Below are 16,050 nucleotides of genomic sequence, written 5' to 3' on the forward strand. Positions count from 1 at the left end.
TGAATAAATAAATAATAAATAAATAAAGAAATGGACACAGCGAGCCCATAGACCTCAACCGGTCATTTCAGCTAGAAACGTTCGTGAAACGCTAAAACTAAAATGTCCCTTATCCCGCCCTGTACGTATTTGACGTATGTTTACAAAACAAGAGTACCCTGTCGCAAGAAAAATAATGCGCATCGACATTTCGTACTTCAGGTAAACATGTTCTGTGAACGGCCTTTTGAGTCTTAAATTACATTTGATTTCCATAATTATATTGTTATGTCCATATTTTATTATAACTTCGAATCTTAGGCTGTGTCACTCAGTCTAAAGTGGCGCTTTTTTAGAAGCAGAACATCTGAATGTGTACAGCTCCGTGTCTATTTGTATTTGACACATTTGAGCTCAAATCAACAGATCGAATGAAAGTCCTTTTGTTTTAATAACTGTAGAACCGTATTATAGAGCAGCATGAACTGTCGATCAGAGGTCCTGGAGGTGTCAGTGGAGGGTAGGCAGGTGGATGAGGCCATGCTAGCCCTCCTGCACACGATCCTCCTGCACCGCAGCACAGGGAAATTTCACTATAAGAAAGAGGGCACGTACTCCATCGGCACCGTGGGAACTCAAGACATGGACTGCGACTTCATCGACTTCACATTCGTGCGAGTGTCTTCTGATGAGCTGGACAGGGTCATCAGGAAAGCGGTAGCAGAATTTAAGGTATTTTTGATCACAGTACTTAAAGGGATGGTTCACCCAAAAAATTCTGTCATCATTTACTTACCCTCAAGTTGTTCCAAGTCATACAGAATGTCTTTCTTCTGCTGAACACAAAAGAAGATATTTTGAAGAATATGGGTAACAAACCAGTTCATGGGCCCCATTGACTTCCATAGTGTGAAAAGAAAAGTGGGGCTAATCAACTGTTTTGTTATCAACATTCATCAAAATATTTTTTTTTGTGTTCAGCAGAAGTATGTCACTCGAGGGTGAGTAAATTATGACAGAATTTTAATTTTTGGCAAATTATCCGTTTAATGATTTTTACTATCTTTATTGGACATTATACTTTATTTGAAAATTTTAAAATGGTAAACCATGTTTGGACATGCATTATTCAGTAACTTTGAGTACCATGGTATTATCCTACTTTATAATGGTACCACCACCATGTAACACCTCACTTTTTTTGCAAAGAGATGTGTAAAAAATATTTATCAAATTCTGTACATACCTTTCCGTTATTGGCAAAAACAAAACATGTCATTGAAATGTTATTTTTCTCACCCACTAAAAGCTAAATACAAATAAAGCATTATAATAGGTTAAATAATAATACAATTATTCATACAAATTCCTATACCAAAATTAGCAACAATCTTACTGTTGCGAAATTGCACTTTTTATAACCCAGGATGCTCTTGGCAATTCCGGAAGTGATGGCATGGGTCAGATCTCTGTGGAGTTCTACCAGAAGAAGAAGTCACGCTGGCCCTTTTCTGATGAATGCATCCCTTGGGAGGTCTGGAGCATCAAGGTGAACGTGGTGAACCTGGCCAACGAACAAGAGCGTCAGATCTGCAGAGAGAAAGTTGGCGAGAAGCTCGGCGAGAAAGTCATCAACATCGTAGAGGTGATTAACCGTCACGAGTATCTTCCCAAGATGCCCACACAGTCAGAGGTGGACAATGTGTTCGATACGAGTTTGAAAGACGTCCAGCCGTATCTGTACAAGATCACTTACCAGATCACTGATTCTTTGGGCACGTCAGTGAGCACTACCATGAGGAGGCTGATCAAAGACACGCTGGCATTGTAAAAATGTGACCATGAAGCTGCTGGAGCCTATTGGTCACTGGACATTTATGATGATCTTGTAAAAAAAAATATAAAATCACATTAGCGGGATTTAAAATAAATTCACTACACTTTTCCAGTATAATAACGGTATCCATTATCTTTCAGCTAATTCAAACAACCATCTAGTTCAGTTATTTTTTGTTGTTTTTGTTTTTAATAAATTTAATTATGCACCCTAAATTATATCATGTTGTTATTTTGAATTAGTTTGTCTGTGTTTTTTGTTACCCTGAAAAACACTAATTTAAGAACATGTGTGTTAGTGTTCTTAGAAAATGCAATGTGTGAGAATAATTGCAAACTGTTTTATAATCACCACAATTAAGCCACAAGGTGGTGTTTTTTCCCATGAATTCACTTCAGTTTAGATGGTCTTTTAAAGCCTGTTCATAATTTAAAAAAAAAAAAGAAAAAACATATGCATATTTCGTAAAAAAAAAAGTCTTTACCATTAATTCTTCACACATTTAAATATCATTTTGCACTTTAAAAAAAGTGAACAATGTACAAAAATATATATAGAAAAATAAATCCAATGACAAGACTTTCTGTAAATTTTTAAACTGACACAATGTCCATATTACGGTAGATGAAATAAACACAAGTTCAGTTACACAGTATTGATATTTATTTTATAAAGCAAGCACAGAAAACAGTAGAAAATGCTTTAACACAAAAACTGATACAGTTTTTAAAGCCACATTAGAACAATTCAAGTGCTTACAAATATTAATTATTGCAGTGATACCACAGGAATACCAAAAAAGATAATGGCTCGGTTTCACAAACAGGGCTTAGATTAAGCCAGGATTAGGTTCTAGATCAATTAGGGCATTTAAGTAGCTTTTATAAATGTGCCATAGAAAAAACATTAGTGGTGTGCATCTTGAGACAAAAATGGCACTGACATATTTTAAGATATGTCAGTGCAAGTTGCTTCAGTTAAAACAGCTCAAACGTGCAATTTAGTCTGGGACTAGCTTAAGCCTTGTCTGTGAAACCGGGGGATAATTTTCATGTACAAACAAAGACCATAAAAATGAGTTTGAGGATTAAACGTTCTGTTCTGTCATCACTATTCATTCAATGTCATACAATCTTTCAATGAACCACATTAAGAAATGTATCAATTACTGAGTGAAATGCTCGTTTTATCATCGGTCTGCTAATAATATGGTTTAACTCTTAACCCTAAACAAAAAGCTGGTGTTAGGTGTCATGTAATACTGGGGACAAAAGTAAATGCAAACTAAATCAGGTATTTCTATCCTGAGAAATAACCAACTTATTCATTAATCAATACCTTTTTTGGGGGATAAGATCAAAAGGAATGTATTACTGTTTTATCCATCAAAATGTAGAGTAAATGACAGTAGCTGAAGGAAAATGCAAAGAGCAAGCAACATATTTAGATTTTGTGCTTAAAGGCCACAAGCTTGCTAAGCCAAACATCCCCTAATGTAAGGGAAGAAGACTTCTTAATATTTAAAATACTTGCTAAATATAAGATTACGGCTTTTGTGCTTTAATATTTTAGAATAAAGATCTTCTCTGGGTCATACTGTCACAGAAAAGGGCCACTGAACATTAGGAATGTCCAACCATTCAACATCATTGCATCAAGACTTCATTAATCACTGAGTACTGAGTTCTGGTAAGTTGAGCTTCCACTATGGTAGAGCTCACAATGTACTGATACAGTACTGATACAGTGTGAATATCTACTTAAACTTCATCTCTACACATTTATGAGAAGTAATTCCCACATATACTGCATGTCCTGTACAACAAAAGTATTAGAAGATCCACATTGCAGGCACACACTAAAAAGCTTAAAGAACATCACTCCAAACCTGCTAATTGTACACATAAAGCCTTCTATTTGTTCAATACAACCACTGAATATTATCCACAACCTCTAAACAAAAATACCAGGAAAGCCTACAGAACTGGCAAAACACATGAACAAAAATACTCTTAAAATGAAAATTACAACTTAAGTAGCAATGTTGAAATTAAATTATAAACATGTTTTCTTCACCTCTGTCAATGTTCACAAAGTTTGATACATATACATTTCAGTCTGCTTAAGATTTTCTTTTTATATGGTGCTTAAATGATCAAAGCAACAATTCAATATAAAAGGGATAGTCCACACAAAAACGAAAAATGTGACAATATACTCACCCTTATGTTGTTCCAAACCTGTATGAGTTTCTTTCTTCTGTAGATGTCATGGCTTCAATATACTGTAGAAGTCAGTGGCTACCGTAAACTGTTTGATTACCAGCATATCATTTTTGGATGAACTACCCCTTTAATAGCTCTAACAACAGTGGCAGGGCTGAATTGTGTATGTAACAGAAAAATGGGGCAAAAATAAACTTAAAGCTATTGTTTTAGGGTAGAAAAGGGGAATTCATTTTTAGTTTTGGATGTGACGGATCTATCTTTTCTAACTAAAGAGCCATGTCTACACCAGCCTGTGCTTTTAATAGAGAACAATGTTTATTTGGAATAGCTTGAAAGTGCTAAATAACAGCATAAAGGCCACTAAAACAAGAGAGGTGTACATCTTCTGCGTAATAACCCAAAAAAAGTAATCACACTTTGCAATAATTCAAAGAAAGTAATTTAGAAGAGTTCTTAAGGTGAAAGAAGTCCGTTTCATTTAACAGTCTTTTTTGATCACTGAACAATAAACCTAAAACAAAAAAATAATACAGGGAAATGCTTTAGAAAACAAATTTGTTTTAAGAAACTCTTGGCATGCAATCCAAGATGCATTCTGAATACTGTTTATAGAAATAAGATATATTAAGTATGATTAAATGCTGTTAATAAATCCCTGGGTTTTGGCTGCAAGTGTGTCCCAAAGTAAATCATGTTTAAAAGAGAAACTGTCTCTGTGGAACTGTTGATTCCAATGGTTAAGGGCTACAAATGTGCAACTGCGTTTTGCACTCTTACGTATGGCTCTGCTCGTGACTCCACAGACTGAAAGCCGTCTTAAATGTCCGGTGACAGAATTTGCACATGTACTGCCGTTTAAAGGTGAGTGCAGAGAGGGTTGGTGCATGGTAAAAAAGCGTGTCGGATTCCTGCGGGGTGATAGTTTTGTCTGTACTGTTGGTCTTGGCGTGTAAATGTTCCCCAGGCTCATCGTCACTAGTCTTGTCCTGCTCTGGCTTCTTGGTTGACAGTGACATGGAGCCTCTGGGTTCCTCCTCTGAGGTGTCCACCCCAGAGCAGGTCGCTGTGAGTGGAGGTTTTTGAGAAGTTGGAGGCTCTGGGATGGAAATCGTAAGAGGTGGAGAAGGAGATGGAGAAGACGGAAGCCTGTCAATCTCTCTCATCCCTGGCTCTTCAGGTGTGGACATATGGGATTGGTAGTGGCTCCAGAGACGGAAGTTGGTCCTGAACGCTTTGTGACATATGTGGCAGATGAAGGGTTTGATATGGCAAAGCAGTTCCTGATGTCGTTCCAGGTCTTTGTGGGTGCTGAAAAGCTTTCCACACTTTTCACAAGGCCAAACGCCCGGTTCCTCGGATCCGGTGCTCACGTTATCCTTGGCTGATACTGCTTCCTCTTGAGGTTCCTCTTTGACCTGCAGCTCCCCTTGACCGTGAGCACTCAAGTCCTCTGGGACATAAGACGATGAGTCTTCAGAATCATACATGGGTGGAACAGATGAGTCGCTGTACACTGCTTCCTCTCTGGGGTCACGTATCAACTCCTGAGAAGAGGGAGGAACTCCGAACACATTGGATGATTCATCGTGATTGCTCTCCTGGAGACCGAGAGTCAACTGCTCCTTAACACTCATCATATTGTGATTGTGAACTTCCACCTGATGACGCCAAATGCTGAAAGAAGACTTAAAAGTGCGCATACATTCAAGGCAGGTCAGCTTTTTGTACTTGCAGTGAGCTTCATGGTCTTTCTTGACGACCGTGTTGGAGAATCGAAGTCCACAGTATGGGCAGACTGTAGCATACCTGCAAGCTCTCTCATGGTCTTCTAATTCAGGCAAAGAGGGCAGTTTCTCATTGCAGAGCCGGCAAGAAAATACGTCCTTATCTTGGTTTTCTTTAAGATGTGCCAACTGCTGCTGCTGCTTGTATTGAAGGTCTCTCTCAGCATCCGTGTCAAGGTTAGCCAGCTCAGCGGAGTGTCCCTTCATGTGTAGCTTTAAGTGTGACTGGAAAAAAAACATCTTGCCACAGTAGGGGCATCCGTATGACCTCGATCGCCTGCTTTTCCTGCCAAAGGGTTGTGACTGCAGGCCTTGCTTGGTTCTCCTGAGCTTCATAATCAAGGCCTTCTTTATCTCCCGCTCTCGGACGATATCGATTAGCTTCCTCTGAAACTTCTCATCCAGGACCGAATAGGAACTGGAGGAGGGTGCAGGATTTTGCACCACGCCATGCTGGGTTTGGCAGTGAGTCCAGACCTTGAAGTTTGTGTGAAAGCGTTTATGGCAGATGTCGCAAGCGTACGGCTTCTCTGGGTTGTGGTACATGTTCACATGGCGATAAAGACCCGCATTGGACCTGAAAACCTTCAGGCAGTTCCAGCACTTAAACATTTTGTTTGGGCGAAGTTCTCCAGGTTCCTCGTTACTAGTGTCCATGTTGGAATTGTAAGGTACCTCATCAAACGTGCTTTCCTGATGCAACAGATGATGCTCATTAACAGGCCTGGATCTCTTAAAGGGCATATAACTACCATCTATCTTACTCTTCCTCTTTATCGAGGGAGTAAAATACCCTCTGGGACCTTCATCATAGTTTGCCTGAAAGTCTTTGAAATTTATCGGCAGGTTGTCTCCAACAGTGATGCGAACAATTTCAGAAGGGTCGGCAAGGGGACTGCTGGGCTCTGTTTTGATTCTGAGTTGAGTTGTTTGAGTGCCGTCCATCTCATACGAATTTAGTTGTCTCGACCTGAAAAGAAGTGGCATATCTTTTGACACCCGGTCCTCATTTTCAGGGGATGGTGACCTAGCTGTTGTGGCCATTAACTTGACCACAGACTGTTCTCGACTTTGTGAATCCTTTAGCTCCAGAGCTGGAGAAAAAACGGGAACTGGACTATCCATAGACAATGATCTGCGTAGCAGACTTTTAATAAGTGGCCCACTTCGGTCAACAGTTTGGTTGCGTGGGCCATGTTGCTCACCCACTGGTCTGGAATCATGCGATGCATCCATTCTGCCATCGATGGTGGTGTCAGTTTGATCTGATTGTAGGCTAGCATGCTGTACAGACTCACTGAATGACACAGAGGATGTTAGTTGCGGCCTTGTAGATGGCGACCGGTATTCAGTTCGATGTCTCAGTATGGATGTTGGAGAGGAGATGATAGATCTGCAGTCTCCCTCAACTGTGTTTTTGTTTAAATTTCTGCTGTTGGAGGTACTGTTTGATTCTTTTTCATTTGGTCTGATGTGTCCTGAGGATTGGCTCTGATCACTGAAATTGTGTGTGAGCGAGGGTTGCTCTGTGACCTGCTTAAACGGTTTTCCCTGAAGACTCAAACTTTTCCTTGGAAACATTTCCATGTTAGGCTGCTCACCCTGACTTTGATGCACAATAACACTTCTCTTTTGTAAAGCGCCATCCTCCTCCTCCTCAGAGAGCAACATTTGTTTTCTCGACACACAGTATGACGCCTGAGGTCTTATAGACATAATGTTGGTTAGAAATGGAATGCCGAGGCTATAGCCCAGCTCCTGTATTGCTGCCAGACTGCATTTCTCCACAAACAGAGATGATGAGTAGATGTAGTTTAGCACAATCTCAAAAGCATCAGGCTCACAGAAGTCAAGTTGAACAATGGAGCGGTTCTCCGAGTCCCTTCTGGAAAACAGAGACTGGAAATACTCACTGCAGGCTGCAAGGATGCTTTTATGGGCCTGGTACTGTTGATCACCCACGAACAACACAACATCACAGAGCTGACCCATCAACCGCTGCTCATTGAGGGCACCCAGCAGTGAAATACCATGGGCAGGGTTACAGTAGTGCCCCAGGCTCTCCATTTTGGCTTTGAAGGAGAATAAAAGAAAAGACAAATTTAGTGACATTGCAAAATCGTTACAACAGTGACTTATAGTTACATCAAAATAATCTTGGTAACACTTTACAATAATGTCAATTAATTAACATTACTTAATGTACATATGTTCATTTATAAATACACTGTCCATTGTTCATTAATGTTCACGCTGGTAAGACTTTACAATAAAGGCTCATTAATATTCTTAATATTTAGGCTTCCAATATTGTCTTGAATAATAAAGCACCTTGGAGTTGAGTTTGAGAACCACTGCATTACAGTATACACTCCTGGGGAAAAAAAGAAAAGAAAAAAAAGGGCCAAGCCCAAAATGGTGAAACACGAAGCTTTTAATTGTCTTAACCACAAATTATTGTTCAGGGAATTAGCTAAATTTAAGTGCACTACTATTTTAATGCACTACTTAAAAAGCCATCAGACAGAATTTGGTTTTTGGAAGAATATGGGAAGTTTGATTCAGAGACTGTGGTTCAGCAGTTGTGTGGAATGATGAATCACAATGAAACACGAGTTGCATGCATGGTGATGCTCCAGAGCGGTGCCTTCAAAAATCTGCTGAGAAATATAATAATAAATGCATCTCTACCACAGTGAGGCATGGAGGAAGAGCTGTCATTGTGCAGAGCCTTTTTAGCTGCTGGGATTGGTGAGCTACTTCACTGTGAAAAGTAATTTAATGCTTTGTAATACAGGAGAATATTGCAGAGTGGCTTGCTTCCCAGAAATGAAAAGTTGTTATCTAAAGAGGAACGATCAGATGTTATTTCTCAACAAGACAATGCTCCTGCACAAATTGCAAAGACAACCAAGAAGTGGCTTGAGAACAAGTCCATCAGGCTCATGTTTTGGCCTGGTCAGAGTCCAGGTTTGAACCCTATATAGTGAATATTTGGTCTCATATTAAACTCAAACAAACTAGGAGAAATTTTTCCAACTACTCATGAACGGTTTAAAGCTATTAACATTGACTCGTCTTCCTGTAACAAGCTGTCTGCAAGTTGGGGAAAGGCTATTCCATCCTAAGTTACTTTATCTAGAGTGTTTCTGCAATTCTTGCTAATTTCCTGACCAGTGATTTGTGATTAAAATGGTTAAGACAATTAAAATACCAGTAATATTTTAGTTTAGCCCATTAGTAGTGGCCAAAAATGATGCTAGGAGGGGATATTTCTTTTAAATGTCCCTACACATTTCATTAAACAATCAAAAAAAAAGAAAAAAAAAAAGAGGAAAATATTTTGTATTTGAAAATAACACACACATATACATATATATATATATATATGCATATGTGTGTGTAACGGTTCACAAAATTCACGGTTCGGTTCGATACGATACACTTGTGTCACGGTTCGGTTCGGTACGTTTCCGATACAGCAAAAAGAAAGAAATGCCAGAGAAATTTCCTTGATTTAATTTTTTTAATTATATTTTTATTAAAACTAACATCATAAAGTATGATATTTTTTAACTTTAAGCAATGATGGAGCTATACTTGACTTTTCTTAGGACTAGGAGCTTATAAAACAAAACAGCTCCTTGGACAAAATGAAATGTAATATTGTAGTAGGCTAGTTATAAACAAAGGTTTATTTTAGTTCAGATTAACATTTGAGGGCAGCAATTGTATTCATGTCAAAATAAAACCGACGTGATGTTACTTGAAAGCATTAGCCTACTATTCCTGCCAAACTCCCATGGTTACAGTTAGTAGTTACTACAGTAAATCCATGGTAAATGTTGCTGATCTGTGGACACTGAATAGTTCATTCATGGCACAATGTTTCTTCCTGGTTTCCACGTCAGCCCTGTTTGATCCGTTAATAACGGAGAAATGTGAATGTGTCTCACTATATCTCTCAGCTACGTTATTACTTCAGTGGCGAATTCAAATGTTTTCTTTACTGGATTTCGCTGTGTAGTAACAGTGCTGATGATCAAGATCGGCTCGCGCTGCTTTGGTCCTCCCTCCAAACTGATAAACGGTCCGTCAACCACACATTAACGAGTAGCTCAGTTTCGTTCCGCTTACATTGTGTCCCGGATTTTTATATATATTTTTGTATATATAAGGCACTTAAATGCTAATTTGTAAAGACTTATGGGAACAGACTGTATTACTTAGTTTGGTTCTAAGCAGTGATTAAGTTGGGATTTATTATGTGGGCTCTCCCTAGGGGGGTCCGGGGGTATGCTCCCCCGGGAATTTTTTTTTAAAAATAAACCATTAAATGGCACTTTCTGGAGAGTTTCGTGCAAAGAAATTGAGAAAATGAGTCTTACATGATATGTGAAAAACTGCAAGGTTAAGAGCATATACTTTGCATTGTTGTAGTATCAACAGGTATTAGGACATTTAGCATTTACATTACTGTTAATCAGTCATGTACTGATTAACTAAAATTAAAAACTCAAATAAATGGTTGATTTAATTTCCATTAACCACCTAGCTTACCCCCCAAGGATAGATTGAAAAATAAAATCAATCTATCCTAGTGGAAAGGTTCCTTGGTAGCTAAAAGTAGGTCTAGCAAGTCTTATATTTCTGTAATTCACACAGATCAAACACAAATATGCTGCCTGAATAGATTGCTAGTTTATTTTGAGTAGCCAGCTAGCAGTTCTCTTGGCAGTTTGCTAATAATCCGGTGTCTGAAGTAAAATGCTCAAAACATCTCCTGAGAAAAATCACATGGCCAACCTAGTCTTGGTTATTTAATTTAGATTTAGTCTTATTTTCCTTACCTTGTCATTCAAGGCCAGGGCACTTTATGTACATTTCTAGAACTTTTGCACGCTTCCACATCCCGCGCAACTAGGATCTCCCAGGAACACGCATTATATATCGCTGCGTACATTTATCCGTGTCACCTAGATGCGCATGCGCGAGCGGTGCGCGATCATGGTCGACTGACAACGAGATTAGCAGCTGAAGAATACGGCCGAATTATGTATTTAAAAGTTGCCGAATGGATTCATTTGGAGACTGTGAAATCGGCAGAGATAGGCAGGCAGTGCAAAACAAAATCTTACATTGGGAAATAGTGGGGGGGACAAAACTTAGATTTTGAAGGACATGTCCCCCCCACGTATAATGGCTCCTACGCCCCTGATATATATATAACTATATATATAATATATGAGGGAAGAACAAAACACTAAACTTGGTTAAGGTATTTAAATGAGCCTATTTGGCAAAAAAAATGCAAACTACAGCTACAGGCTCTAGCTTATTTGAATATGCTAAATAAAGAATGTATAGAAAACCAAAAAGGTCATAGAAAAAAACATACATTGACTACTACAACATAATCAGTTATTAATATTTCATTGGTTCTCTCTTGTTTTTGCATGTGTTCATAATTTCTTTGTTTGACAGCCTGGGCCAAAATCAGGGGCGGCGCCAGATAATTTTTAACGCAGGTGCTGAGGGGGTGCTAGATCATTGACAGGGGGAGCTGCGCAATTAGCCTATATATATATATATATATATATATATATATACACACACACACACTATTATTTAAATGAGCAAAATTTATGAGATGTGCTCCAGTTCACGTGCAATGCAATCGCGCCCGCGCCTCCTTATCTTTATCATATTGTCTGCTATATTTGCTTCTTATTTAGGCTATACCCAGTCTATACCCTTCCTGAACTTCAGCCAGCTCCTTGTTTCCTGTCTGACATTATTGGACAAACTGATTAACCCAGGTGTGTCTGGTATTTGTTACTGGTCAGGCACACCTGGATTAATCAGTTTGTCCAATAATGTCAGACAGGAAACAAGGAGCTGGCTGAAGTTCAGGAAGTAGTGCAGCTGGGCATAAAGCCTATTGGTTGATGAAAAATGTATTAAAATTAAGATACAATTTATACAAAACGAAATTCACTTTAAAAAAGGCTTTCTACAAAACAAAACTTAATTTATACTTAACATAAAAAATAAAAATCCTTTTCCTTTAAATCCTGCTTGTCTGGCTTATGCTACTCCGAGCAATGTCCGAACTTGGTATTTTGAGCACTTCTTGCGTTGTTTTTGCCTTTTCACGATGACTCGCTTGGTTTAGTCCTCAGTTGAGTCGCTTTGGATAAAAGCGTCTGCTAAAATAAATGACTAAATGTAAATGTGTAAATGTAAATTTATTGGTCAAAATCATGTCTGACCCATCATATCTTCCGATATATCGCGCATATTACTCGTGCTGTTCAATTTTCATAATCAGCATAGATGTAAAAAAAAAACGTATTATATTTTAACAAAAATGAAATTAAATGCGCTTATTTAATGGCTACAACACACATAGTGGGCCTGATGGTGCGTTCACGTGCTATGGTAATTATGGTAAATACCAAAAGCCGACATGGAAAATGCACATGAACACCCCCTCATGTGGTATTTTCCACTGGGCAACTCGTAGAATATTTTGATGCACGAGTTGCCGAGATGAGATTACCTTTGACCTTTTCAAAATGGCGGAGAGCAACGCAAGAGTTGTGAATGGTAAAAATATGTACTATTCATGATCTAGAAAATATACAGCATATATTATTTCCGTTTGAGTTTTGATAAATCATTTTCTTGCTGTAGGCTAGCAGATGACTTAAGCAATCTAAAATAGTTTTAGCTAAATAACAGGTCTGGATCTCCATCTTTTTACCACATTACGACAACAAAAGCACTTGAACGCAACACACTGGTAAATACCAGTTTACAAGTGGAAAATATCATATTTTCCATAGCACGTGAACGCACCATCACTCTCTAAATTTTGAAACAAGTAACATTAACAATGCTGAAGTGCAGTTAATTACTAGTAATAAATGTTAATCTAATTAAGTGTTACCGATTTTTTATACACCGATTCAGAGGTCTGGTGAGTTCAGTGTTGGACATGTCAGTTGTTTTAACTATTCATTAAAGTGAATGGTTAAAATGAGTCATTCGTTTGCGTATCGGACATGTGGACGTCTACGGCACGCTTGTGTGATTATCTCGGCAGTTTAGGACATCGCACAAGATTTGCGTCAATACAGAAAACATATCACTGGATAGGTTTTTTCGTTTATTGAAATGTGGTTTAGGTCAGCTGAATGGGCAGAACGCTTTTTAGAGACGATAAGCTGGGCAACGTGATTTTTTTTAGCACAATTCACACACCGCGGTAATTCAGGAGAACAAATCTCCAAATGCTCCACGTGAAATTGCGGTCTTCCGAGCTTTTACTATTGATTTTGATTAAAGGTTCTCTAAGCGATCCTGGGTGACATCACTTCTTGTTGACGTTCGAACTATTGTCAAACAAAACGGAGGCTAGCTAGACCCTCCCTCCTCCTCATCCGCACACTAACCCCCCAAACCACACCCCCAAACCCTTCTTGTCGGTCATTGGCTGGAACAGTTTGTTATGTTTCGGGGAGCGGGTCGCTGCAGTTTGTTTTTGTTGCTGTTTGTGGAGCCTGGGCTGTCTACAGAGATCGCGTTTCTTTACAGTGTGTTCAGAGGACAGGCAGCCAGCGGATAGTGAGGAGATGTTTGCTGTATGTGACAAAAAATGTTTTGGCCAAAAAACGCGCGACATCGCTTAGAGCACCTTTAATATGCGCGAGAAGTGTTTGAAGTGAGAGTGCGCGCGGCCGGGGCTCTCTCTCTCTCTGCTCGTGATGCGCCCTGTCAAGCGCAGCAGTCATTCTATTCTACATCACTCACCGATCAAAAAAGGCTTTGGCGGGACAAAAAATTGCCGTTATTATGTCGAAATACCGAGATATTATATTGAAATAACGACTAAATATCTCGAAATAACATATATTTGAATATAATTGATTCCAGACATTTTTTTGGGGGGTGCTATCGGGGTGCTTTGGACTTTCTTGGGGGTGCTGAAGCACCTGCTAGCCCCTCCCTAGCGCCGCCCATGGCCAAAATTCATAATTCGGTGTGTTTCATTGCATTATCACAAATAAAACAATTGACTCCAAGCACAACAACTATGCAATATGTTTACAAAATCTTTAACAAATTTGAGTAATATTTGAATAAAGGGGGAAGTTGACAAATGTCCTTGGCCGGAGTATGGACACCACTTTTGGCCACTACTGTACAAAAAATTAAAACAATTAATACAAAAAATATATATTATAGGGGAGAGCAACATATACACTGTGCAACAATGCAACATGCACTGAGCAACATATACACTGTGCAACAATTTGCCTGATTGGAAACATTAATTTATTATGAAATAAAACACTGCTAATGCATAAAAGAAAAGCCATGTCTGCAAAAGAAGGGAAAAAAAGCATAATTATCTAATTTGCATGAGATAAACAAGAACTTTTTATTGAAAATTATAATCTGTTAAATTACATGTAATTTTATGTTATCATGAAAGATAACAACAACAAGCAAATAAAAATCATAAAATGCAGTAACCAGGCCTGCCCAGTGTCTACGCATGCGCATAACGACCGCTGATTACATCATGTCTAACGTTAGTTACAGTTGGTTTTACGCTGCCTAGAGTATTCGCTCATGAAAACGAGGAGTGAGTATTTTTACATTAAATGATTTCGTTAAATAATCCTCCCTCTTAATCGCGAGTTCCATTTCAAATAAAACCATATGTTGATTCGCCGTTGCCAAACTGTGACCATAATTACCCAACACGTCACAAAATACAGGCAACTGGTTGCGTTTCTTTACTCTACTATTCACAAGATAGGAAATGAAACGATTATAACTCGCGTCTGCGCGCACGACACACACACACACACACACACACACACACACACACACACACACACACACACACACACACACACACCCTCTTTGGTCACCGACTGCGCAGACGTCGCATCCTGCACAACAGGCTGGAGCAGCCGCTTATGTCAGGAAAGAGAGAGAGCGAAAAAATCTCCTCAGCGTTACGTCAGGAAAGACAGATTTTACCAAAACAACATCCAACTACTTCAGTTAGACGGTGAAATAAAGTTGTTCAGCATTTCAACTCACCCTAGTTTGGTGGCTTTGAATGCCGCGGAGCTCCGACACTGGACTTTGTTTCAGAGTTGCGTTGAGCATGAAGCAGTCGTGATTCCATCCATCTTGTATTTGACGTCATCCCACTCTAGGGATGAGGTCATCGCTAAGAACGCTCGTCACGTGTGCTGCTCTCTGATTGGCTGCTGTAAAAGCTGTGGCCTGTGGGCGTTCATGGAGGAAATGAGCGGAGGATGACAGACTGATAAACAGTTGAGTTAAGTTCGCATGCATACGCTTATTAAAGAAACAGGAAGCATTTAGTCGTCAAGTGTATATAGAAATCAGCACTTCTAAAGAAACGTGTTGCATTCCCCTAGAAGTGATAATTGAAACAACGTGTATTTGTTAGGCCTACTTAATTCACTGTTTAGGTTTGCAAAAAGTGTTTGTATTCAAAATTCAAAATTATTTTTGCACAATGTGTTGTGTGCATTTTATTTAAAAGTGAGAGCTTTAATTGTATTGAATTGGAAAATAATTTCCATCTGATTAATAGAAATTAGCAAAAAATATTATTAAAATATAATATTAATCATATTAAGTTATCAAAATAATAGTTACAGCACTAATAATTCTATTTTGCCATTTTAATTTGCAGCATCTAACTAAACAAACTGCATTGCTCTGAAAGACTTTTTATTATTCTTAAAGTTGCTTATAGACATGATGTTGTATTTTTGTACTACAATATTCTGTATATGTTGCGCGCATTAACAGAGTGATTAACTCATTTCACGTTATTCTAGAAGATCTGGGTTCTGTTCCCTCTGCGACTAATTAAAATGATATGAATAATAAAGTCTGTCAAAGAATCACGGACATACTCATTATATCTTCCTTGGGGAGAGTTAAATTGTGTTTACCCACAAGCAAGTTAACTCATAATATGAAAGTGAAACTGCATGAGGAAAGTTCAACACTATCACACATAGTGATTTTTGATGTTTGTGTAGGAAAATGACATGCTCTATTTCCAGGGTTCCCATCGTTACGGAAAACCTGAAACTATCAAGGATTTTTAGAATTGTGCTGCATGCAGCACCGCAAAAATGTCCGCCCACTGCTCCGGGTC

At 38.7% G+C, this 16,050-nt stretch overlaps 2 protein-coding genes across 3 annotated transcripts; one reads left to right on the forward strand and one right to left on the reverse strand.

The window, feature by feature from the left end:
• Positions 1-87: 87 nt before the first annotated feature.
• On the forward strand, positions 88-2,003 carry atg101 (autophagy related 101). 2 transcript variants are annotated; one of them, XM_056271493.1, is made up of 3 exons: positions 88-201; positions 454-711; positions 1,406-2,003. In XM_056271493.1, the coding sequence occupies exons 1-3, from the start codon at positions 103-105 to the stop codon at positions 1,808-1,810; spliced, it is 762 nt and encodes a 253-aa protein (XP_056127468.1). In that variant the 5' UTR covers positions 88-102; the 3' UTR covers positions 1,811-2,003. The 2 variants fall into 2 exon arrangements, with proteins under 2 accessions (XP_056127468.1, XP_056127469.1); XM_056271494.1 differs by having other exon boundaries at positions 120-201; positions 441-711.
• A 458-nt stretch (positions 2,004-2,461) lies between these two features.
• Positions 2,462-15,202, reverse strand: zbtb21 (zinc finger and BTB domain containing 21). Its single transcript, XM_056271495.1, has 2 exons — positions 14,949-15,202; positions 2,462-7,900 (listed from the first exon to the last, which is right to left on the reverse strand). The coding sequence occupies exon 2, from the start codon at positions 7,893-7,895 to the stop codon at positions 4,818-4,820; it is 3,078 nt and encodes a 1,025-aa protein (XP_056127470.1). The 5' UTR covers positions 7,896-7,900; positions 14,949-15,202; the 3' UTR covers positions 2,462-4,817.
• Between the last annotated feature and the right edge of the window lie 848 nt (positions 15,203-16,050).

Source organism: Rhinichthys klamathensis, unplaced genomic scaffold (assembly GCF_029890125.1).
Source record: "Rhinichthys klamathensis goyatoka isolate OS25496 unplaced genomic scaffold, OSU_Roscu_1.1 h1tg000321l_1, whole genome shotgun sequence".
Lineage (NCBI taxonomy): Eukaryota > Metazoa > Chordata > Actinopteri > Cypriniformes > Leuciscidae > Rhinichthys > Rhinichthys klamathensis.

Bases quoted from the DNA above. Each gene is read 5' to 3' on its own strand.
- atg101 (XM_056271493.1), top strand. From the start codon at position 103: ATGTCCCTTATCCCGCCCTGTACGTATTTGACGTATGTTTACAAAACA. The intron at 202-453 runs GTAAACATGTTC...ACCGTATTATAG, and splicing joins ATCGACATTTCGTACTTCAG to AGCAGCATGAACTGTCGATC. The intron at 712-1,405 runs GTATTTTTGATC...TTTATAACCCAG, and splicing joins AAGCGGTAGCAGAATTTAAG to GATGCTCTTGGCAATTCCGG.
- zbtb21 (XM_056271495.1), bottom strand. From the start codon at position 7,895: ATGGAGAGCCTGGGGCACTACTGTAACCCTGCCCATGGTATTTCACTG.